At 66.2% G+C, this 8,783-nt stretch overlaps 1 protein-coding gene across 1 annotated transcript; it reads left to right on the top strand.

Annotated features, from left to right (window-relative positions):
* The first annotated feature begins 318 nt into the window (after positions 1–318).
* CYTH1 (cytohesin 1) lies at positions 319–8,683 on the top strand. Its single transcript, XM_009276801.2, has 12 exons — positions 319–399; positions 1,514–1,578; positions 2,381–2,447; positions 2,655–2,773; positions 3,120–3,200; positions 3,341–3,453; positions 3,525–3,673; positions 3,775–3,886; positions 6,901–6,977; positions 7,293–7,364; positions 7,811–7,965; positions 8,201–8,683. The coding sequence occupies exons 3-12, from the start codon at positions 2,388–2,390 to the stop codon at positions 8,277–8,279; spliced, it is 1,017 nt and encodes a 338-aa protein (XP_009275076.1). The 5' UTR covers positions 319–399; positions 1,514–1,578; positions 2,381–2,387; the 3' UTR covers positions 8,280–8,683.
* The last annotated feature ends 100 nt before the right edge of the window (positions 8,684–8,783 follow it).

The following is an 8,783-nucleotide window of genomic DNA, read 5'->3' as shown; positions in this document are numbered from 1 at the left end:
TGCCCTCGCTGCCCAGCCACCGCAGGCTGAATCAGCAGGAACCAGAGGTGCCCGGCTCCCCCGCTGCAGCCGCTGCCGCAGCCCAGTGGGGCAATGCCCTGGCCCTCACATTCCTCGCATGCCGTTGGTGGCACTTGGCTGCTGTGCAGGGCCGGGGGCACTGCTCGCTGGCCCAGCTCCTCTGGGCAACCGGCCGCTCCACGTCCCAGCTCCTGACGGGCCCTGGGCTGCTGGCCGGGAGCAGGGGCTGTGCCTGGAGCCTGGCAGGGATGATTCCCATGGCTGCGCGTGCTGACCTGACCGTGTCTCTGCTCAGTGCCCAGTGACTTGACCCCAGAGGAGTGCCAGGAGCTGGAGAACATACGCCGCCGCAAGCAGGAGCTGCTGGCTGACATACAGGTGTGATGCTGAGGGCCACTGCCCGCACGCACAATTCCCCTGTCCGGGATGTGGCAGCCTCTTGCTCGGGGCTGTCCCCTGGGAGGGAGGGGACAATCTCCCTGTCTGTGTCACTGGGCAGGGTCCCTGCAGTCCCATCCAGGGTCCCTTGCCCCGCTGCTGGGAAAGGGGAGGGTGGCCCGGGTGAGGCAGGGAGGAGGCTGCCCTGGCCAGGGCTGTCTGTAATGGCTGGGGGATTGGGGTGCAGTGCCCCAGACCCACAGAGCCCGTGCAGGAGCAGGCCCAGGCAGGGCCGTGGGTCGAGTTTGTGCTCCTGTCCCCTTTCCTCGCCAGCCCCCCTCTCCTTGTGGCCCGTGGGGACTCTCGTGGACCTTCTGGGGCAGAGGATTGGAGCTGTTGGAACCGCAGGGCAGGGCGAGCTGGGCCTGTGGGGCGGACACCAGCGGCTGCTGCAGGGAGCCCGTGATCTGCTGCCCCGCTGCCCAATAGCACCGCCTCTGCGGGGCCCTGGGGCTGGAGAGAGGGTCCCAGCAGGGGACGTGGGCCTGGGCTGGCAGCTGGCCTGCCCTTCTGGGCCGAGGCAGCCGTGGCTTTTCCTTGCGCCCCGCAGAGCTCCGGGCCGCGTGCCTGGGCTGTTCCCCACGGCCCAGGGCACCCACGTCTCCGTGCCAGCCCCTCCCTGGCACGGGCAGGGACCGTGTCTCTGGGCCAGGCCACTGCCCTGGCAAGCGACTGCGAGGTCAGTGCTCATCTGCGACACTCGTCAGTCATGTCCCTGATTAAGGCAGCAGAGGCTAATTACTGCCATATGCTGGGCATGATCTAAAGGGATTAGGGGGTAATTTTGTTAACCTCTGAATCTCTTCCTTCCTGCATGCTTGGAGCATGGTGATGCTGCAGGGAGATTAGCAGCAGGGTGCAGCCAGCCCCCTCTGCAAGTGCCCCCTGAGCTGGTTTGGCCCCAGGGCAGCACTCGGGGTGGGAAGGAGGGAAGGAAGGAGGGGCTGCTGGGGCCTCCTGGGGGAATGGCCCCGGGCTACCGTCAGGGCTGGGGTGCTGGAGGGTTTGGGAGGGAGGGAGGCACCTCCTGTCTCAGTGCGCTCTCTCCCCTCAGCGGCTGAAAGATGAGATAGCAGAAGTGACGAACGAGATCGAGAACCTGGGGTCCACGGAGGAGAGGTGAGTCCTCTGCTGTCACAGCAGCCCAGGGCCCCTGGTGAGCCCCCTCCCCTGCGGCGAGGCCAGCCCTGAACGCCGGCTCACTCGCACCGTGTGGGAGCCATGGGCAGCTGAGCAGTGCAGCCCCATCCCGTGAGTGCTGGTGCGGGTGGCTTTCCCAGGCACTCTGAATTCCTTGGAGTGGTAGCAGAATCCCAGTCTGAACTGCTGCTCCAAAGGTCTGTTTTTCCAAGCCTCAGCCCCTCTGTCTGGCCACGGCGACTGTTGGACTTTGTTATTCTGAGCTGGCGCTGGCGGTGCCAGCCTGGGATTAGGGGGTCCCGGCAGCTGACGGGAGCTGACTCCCAGCGTCATTTCCAATCATCCATTGGGGCATGAAGGCTGTCACCCTTGCGCCAGCCCCACTGGGGCCCGAAGGCTGCTCTCCCCAGAGCACCGCCGCACCCAACTTGCCCTAGCCTCCCCCCATGCAGAGGTGACCTGCTGGGATGCTGTACCCAGCACCCCTTCTGCACGGGGTGACCCCGTGGACGGGGCACAGCAGCTCCTCTTTGCTCTGGGGCCTGGCAGGCTGAGAGCAGCCCCATGCTGCTGGGCCACGAAGTGGGACAGAGACGTGGAACAGTGTGCCAGCTTTGCCCCGTGCAGGTTTGACACAGGGGGCCTGGCTCGGTCAAAGTTGCTCGGCTCACGTTCGGTCCAGGCTGACCCCTCCCCGCAGTGCTCTGTCCAAGGGGTGAGGGGGCGGGCAGGAGGCAGCCAAGTCCCTCCTGGGTGCTCAGAGCTGCTTTGTGCCTCGCAGGAAGAATATGCAGAGGAACAAGCAGGTGGCCATGGGCAGGAAGAAGTTCAACATGGATCCCAAGAAGGTACTGCGGGGTGGGCCGGGCGGGGAGCGGGGCAGTTCACCAGCCCGTCTGGGGCCGTGCTGGGCTCTGCCACCTCACGGTCCAGGTGCCTGGCCACCCGCTGGGGCCGGGGCAGAGCCAGCACCCAGGGCAGGGGCTGGGGAGGCAGCAGGCAGGCTGGCGGGGTCAGCAGCAAGCCCCAGAGCAGCACCTCTTGCACCACTCCAGGGCATCCAGTTCCTGATCGAAAACGACCTGCTGAAGAACACGTGTGAGGATATCGCTCAGTTCCTTTACAAGGGAGAGGGCCTCAACAAGACAGCCATCGGTGACTACCTGGGCGAGAGGTACGCTGGCCTGGGGTGGCTCGGGTCTCCTGAGGGTGCCCTGGGCTCTCACTGCCTGAGAGATGGGACACTGCAGCTCTTGGAGCTTACAGGGCAGCTGAGTGGGGGTGCATGCGGGCCTGGACACCCTGAGTGCTAGGGCCAGCTGGGGGGCTGTTCAATCCATGGCTGGCACTTGCGAGAGGCCAGTGTGTGCAAACCAGCCCAGGACTCGAGTAGGAGGTAGCTGCAGGTTTCCCCCAAAAAATGAGCAGAGTCTGGAGCAGGGCAGGGAGACGTGGGGCTGCTCGGCAGTCACAGGACTTGTTGATCATGCATCCCTTGTGCTCTGGCTTTGTTCCCGCAGGGACGAGTTCAACATCCAAGTCCTGCATGCCTTCGTGGAGCTGCATGAGTTCACTGACCTCAACCTCGTGCAGGCTTTGCGGTGAGCAAAGGGGGCCGGGAGCTGAGCCGTGTCTCATCAGGGGAGACAGGCAGCGGGCTGGCAGGGGGCTGTAGCGACATGAGCATGGCTGGAGGGCACCGTGGAACCCCCAAAGCAGCGCGACGCCTCGCTCTTCGCAGGCAGTTCCTGTGGAGCTTCCGGCTGCCCGGGGAGGCGCAGAAGATCGACCGGATGATGGAGGCCTTTGCCCAGCGGTACTGCCAGTGCAACCCTGGCGTCTTCCAGTCCACAGGTGAGTGCCTGTCCCAGCCCCTCTCCCCGGCCATCCTGCCTCACAGCTGACTTTCCCCTCTGCCCCTGTAGACACCTGCTACGTGCTCTCCTTCGCTATCATCATGCTGAACACCAGCCTGCACAACCCCAACGTCAAGGACAAACCCACAGCGGAGCGCTTCATCGCCATGAACCGTGGCATCAACGATGGGGGGGACCTACCCGAGGAGCTGCTCCGGGTGAGGGACGGGATGCGGAGGAGCTGGGGCTGGGCTGCGGAGCTGGCCTGCCGCAGGGCTCCCAGGCGGAGCAGAGCTGACGCCGTGTATCGTTGTACCAGAATCTCTATGAGAGCATCAAGAACGAACCCTTCAAAATCCCTGAGGATGATGGCAATGACCTCACCCACACCTTCTTCAACCCTGACCGGGAGGGCTGGCTCCTGAAGCTAGGTGAGTGCTGGCAGCAGGGCAGATGTGGCCGAGGGAGGAGCTGGGCCGTGGGTGCTATGCCCCTGGGCTGCGTGCACCTCACCTGCTGGCCTGGCTCCTCGGAGCGTGGCCCTGTGGAGGGGCGAGAGGCTGGAGATGGGGGCACAGCCCCCATGGGGAAGGTGTCCGTAGGTCCAGCAGCACTCTGTCTTCCCTGGGCTGGTCAGCAGGTGCGGACTCACAGCTGATGAAGCCCTGCGGTGCGGCTGGGTGGGCATCTTGGGGGATTCTGCCTCTAGGTTGGGGAAGCCCTGGGGTGCAGAGCTGGTACCAGGGTCCGGTGTCGGAGCACAGAGACCACGAGGCCCTTCTCATTACCGAGTCACAGCAGGGTCCTGTTGGAGCAGGCCCCCGGGAGCAAGCGGCGAGCTGCCCCAGGTTGCGTGCGTCCCCCCCTCCATGCCACAGACCAGTCCCTGCCTCACCTTCCCACAGCATTATCACCTCCGCATCCCGGCTCCACATGCAGGCAGCATGCATGGCATCCCCGCGGCCCCACTGCACAGCCCGGCTCTCAAGGCCAGCGAGCCCGCTCCACGCCCTGGCTCCTGTGGCTTCTCCTCTTGGCAGCTCTGGGGAATCCTCTGCCTGGGTTAAGTGAGGGGGGACAACGGGGTGCTGGCAGGAGCAGGGTCTGGTGGGGGCCTTCCCCTGGGGCTCTCGCTGGGGTCAGGACTCTGTCCTCTCACTGAGGGGTGTTTCTGCCATATTGCCACCCCCTTGGGATGGGAGAGAGGCCTTACCCTCCCACCGTGCCCTGACCGGTGCAGAGCCCGGCCCTGGGGCTGAGCAAGGGCCATCTGCTCCCGGGCTCTGGGGTGGGGGAACACGGGGGAGAGCCCCAGACCTGCCTCTCCTGTCCCTGAGCAAGCCCAGCGCCCTGCTGGCAGAAGGGCCCCGTGCACGGCAGGTCGGCACCTGCCGCCATCGGGGCCATTGGAGGCTGGGGGGGCGGAAAGGCGGGCGAGCCGCCCTGGGCGCCAGCCCGGCTGCCGCAGCTCAGCCCACTCGTGGGGCAGGGAGGGACTCCACAGGGAGGCCATGGGGTGGGGGGAGCCAGGCCCTGCGCCCCCCACAACTGAGGAGATCCGTCCCACAGAGCCACAGCGAGCCAGGGCAGGTTGGCCCCCGTGGCAGTGCTGCCGGCCCGGCCCCTCACGGCTTCCCTGCTGCAGCCCTGCGCCACTGACCCGCGTGGGGCGAGGGGGGTTCTTTGGGGTTTCCTCTTTTTATTTTTTTTCCTTTTTTTTAATTTTCTTTTCTCCCTCATTTGTATGTTTCCATGATTTTGGCTCTTCCTTTCCTTGCCCCCAACTCCAGGAGGTACGTACCCCTCTCCCCGCTCTGCTCACGCCGCTGGGGCTTTGTTTCCTTTTCGTTTTTAATTGCTGGTGATTAGTCTCATTGCTGTTGCTGCTAACCACCCGCACCGCCCCGGGGACCTCGCCTGCCGAGGGGACAGCCCTGCTCCTGATGCCGCTAGGGCAGGGATGCGGGGTACCAGCAGCCCTGCTGATGCCGAACGCTCCCTGAGGCCTGCTGGCCCCCTTCGCTGCCCCGGCACACCCCATGGCCCTGGGGACAGACAGGGCCACAGATGCTCCTTGCCCAGCCACTGGCAGGGGCTGCCCGCCCGTCCGTGCTTCGCCGTGTTCGCAGGCAGCTCAGCCCGGCCGCAGTGGGTCTTTGCCTCCAGCGCCACAACGATGGGGATGAGTTTGGGGTGTCCTCGGGAAGGCCCCCAGCCCGTGCGCGGGGGGTCGGAAGGTGCTGAGTGCCTGGAGCTGGACGGGAGCAGGGAGCAGGCAGGAGCCGTCCATGCGGTGCCTTGTGCCGCGCCAGGGGCTCGTGGCTGGGTGCTGGTGCTGCCTTGGCTCCACCACCTGCAGCCCTGGGGTGTCGGGAAGCGTCGGTGCTCCCCCCTGGGGCTGTGCTGGCCCTCGGTCCCGTACGGCTCTGCAAGCCCTGCCCGATCCCACAGAGTCCTGCACCCCTGCAGGCCCTAAACCCTGGGCTCCTCCTGCGCTCGCTGTGCTGCGGGACCCTGCCCTGGCATATGGCCTCTTCCCACCCACAGCCCTGGGAGAGGAGGTGGCCCTGGGGAGGGCTGGGGGCTGGACAGAGTCAAGCCCTGGGTTTTGGGGTGGGCTTGGCTGGAGGGAGGCAGAGGGGGTTTTTCCTCTAGGAAGTGCTGGCCCCAGCCTGGCTCTGGGGCAGACCCTGGGTTGGGCGGCCAGCTGGCATGGGGGAGCAGGGAGGCACAGGGCCTTCCCAGTGGGGTAGGGGAGATGAGCACGGCCCCCAGCGCACAGTGCCTCCTCACATCTGTGCCGGCCCCAGGCAGCATGGCTTGGGTGCTCGTCCCACGGTGGCAGCATATCCAGCACCGCTGCGATGGCCAGAGCACACCGGCGCCGTGGAGGGGGAGCCAGGCCCAGGGGTGAGCAGTCCCTGAGCCCAGGGAGTGGCTTCTCCCTCTGCAGTGGCGGTTGTGAAACTCTCTCCGACCAAAAGTCTGCGAGCTGTGGCCCTGGGCTCGTGCCTTGCCCTGGCACTGGGCTGTGCTGGCCGGGATGCAGCGGGACCGTGGTCAGTGTGAAAAGAAAGCCCCTGCGTCCCCCTGAGAGCTGCCTGGCTGCAGAGTCCTCTGGCCATGCTGAATCAGTGTTTTGGGTGGGAATGGGCGCAGCGGTCCCAGCCCGGCCCCCCGCGCAACCCTCCACCTCCATCTTCATCCATCTGCTTTCCGCTCCTGCTCGTGCCCTGCCCGGCGTGGTGTGTGCTGCCTGCTGCTGCTGCGCCCGGCGCCAACCGGGCTGCCTGGCTCTGCTTGCGCCCCGGCGCCCGGTGCTTGTCTGTGTGTGTCTGCGTGGGCTCCAGCTCTGCCGTAGCCTCCATGTGCCGCGAGCCTCCAGGCGCGTGCCCCGGCCGCGCTCTGCCGGGGCTGTGCCCAACCTGCCCCTCTCTGCTCCCAGGAGGCAGGGTGAAGACGTGGAAGCGACGTTGGTTCATCCTGACCGACAACTGCCTTTACTACTTCGAGTACACGACGGTCAGTGACCTTAGCTCAGGGTATGCTGAGCTGGGGCAGGGAAGGGCGCCGGATCCGGCCCAGCGCTCATCTGCCCGCGTGGCACAGACCGGGTGCAGCATCCCGGCGCGGGGCTGGCAGCCTGCCTCCTGCCGCACTGGGGTGCTAGTGACTGTAGGGGTGCAGGACGCGGCCCTCAGGCCAGGCAGCACTAGATGTCTGTGCGGAGGGGTGTTGGGGATAGGGGTGTTTGCAACATCCAGCCCTGCCTGGGGCACGCGGGTGGGGTTTGGAGGTGTTCAGCCTGCAGCTAAAGCCTTTGCTTGGCCCCACCAGGATAAAGAGCCCCGTGGCATCATCCCCCTGGAGAACCTGAGCATCCGCGAGGTGGAGGACTCGAAGAAGCCCGTGAGTGCGGCAGCAGGGTCCCCGGGGCTGGAGGGGCAGCCCTAGTGCTTTGGTTGGGGCAGGAGCAGGGCACGGAAAGCTGGGAGGTGCTGCGGCCCCCGAGGGATGCCACCGGGAGAGGCGGGAGGGGCCCGCCGCAGTCGCTTCCTCCCCCCCACGAGGGATGCCACCGGGAGAGGCGGGAGGGCCCCGCAGCAGTCGCTGCCTCCACCCATCACAGCGGCCAGGTGCAGACCTGGGGCCAGTCACCGCAGTGGCCAGGGCTGGTGGCAGGGCATTCCTGGGGGCCGTGGGGTGACAGTCACAGCATGTCCATCCCTCTCTGCTGCATTGGGGGTGGCTGTGCCAGGGGAGTGCCTGCAGCCTCGGTGCTCCGCCTCATCCCTCCCAGTTTGGGGTCCCCTTTGGAAGCAGGGGCTGCCTCTGAACGCTCTCCTCCCTCCCAGAACTGCTTTGAGCTGTACATCCCTGACAACAAGGACCAGGTGATCAAGGCCTGCAAGACGGAGGCGGATGGGCGGGTGGTGGAGGGGAACCACACGGTGTACCGCATCTCCGCCCCCACGCCTGAGGAGAAGGAGGAGTGGATCAAGTGCATCAAGTGAGTGCTCAGAGGAGCAAGTGGCGGGGCGCTGGGCAGGGGCATGGTGGTGACCTGTCTGCTGCGCTTGAGGGGGGTGATGCTTCCCGGGGCACCCTGCAAGGATGGGGGGCAACGGGCTTTCCCAGGGGCACAAAGGGACCTGCCCGAGGCCCTGCCAGGCAGGTCAGACCCAGCCCTACAGCAGTTTTTGCCTGGCTGTACAGCTAACCCGAGCCCTCGTTCCCTCTGCCAGGGCAGCAATCAGCCGGGACCCTTTCTACGAGATGCTGGCTGCCAGGAAGAAGAAGGTGTCCTCCACCAAAAGACACTAGCAGCCTCCACTGGCCCTGCGAGGCTGGCATGCCCCTGGCAGCCTGAGCGTCTCCCCTCCCCAGAGGGCTGCAGGGCTGGGGCCACGCTGCAGCCTGATCCTCGGGGCCCAGGACCTAGCTTCAGCTTCGCAGTTTCTTTACCATGGGGCGAGGAAGGGGGCACAGGCGTCTTGGTGGCTCCGCGCCCGCCCCAGCCCCCATCACTGCCTCATCTCCAGGACAGCATCTTCACAGGCTGGAGCTGGGACAGCAACACCCCTGCACGCAGGGAGCCCCGTCCTGTCCCAGGCTCAGCTGCAGGAGGGGGAGTGCTGTGTGCGAGTACCGTCCTCCCCTTCTGCCTCAGCCAGCCAGGGCTGGGCAGTGGGGCGCCATGGACGCCCTCCCTGCTCCCGATCCCCCCAGCAAGCATGCAGCCACTTATGCTGCTGGGTCCCCCCACAGCACTCGTGTCCTGGAGCACTTGGGTGTCCTGTCCTCCCCTTCTGCCTCAGCAGGGCTGGG

This window comes from Aptenodytes forsteri, unplaced genomic scaffold (genome assembly GCF_000699145.1).
Source record: "Aptenodytes forsteri isolate BGI_AS27 unplaced genomic scaffold, ASM69914v1 Scaffold34, whole genome shotgun sequence".
Taxonomy (NCBI): Eukaryota; Metazoa; Chordata; class Aves; order Sphenisciformes; family Spheniscidae; genus Aptenodytes; species Aptenodytes forsteri.
Note: the sequence above shows the minus strand (reverse complement) of the source record. Positions and strands in the feature narration are given on the sequence as shown.

What these genes read in the sequence shown, in the direction of transcription:
- CYTH1 (XM_009276801.2), top strand. Translation starts at nt 2,388, where the DNA reads ATGCAGAGGAACAAGCAGGTGGCCATGGGCAGGAAGAAGTTCAACATG. An exon ending in TACCCGAGGAGCTGCTCCGG is followed by an intron (nt 3,674 to 3,774) that starts GTGAGGGACGGG and finishes TCGTTGTACCAG; the next exon opens with AATCTCTATGAGAGCATCAA. An exon ending in ACTACTTCGAGTACACGACG is followed by an intron (nt 6,978 to 7,292) that starts GTCAGTGACCTT and finishes TGGCCCCACCAG; the next exon opens with GATAAAGAGCCCCGTGGCAT.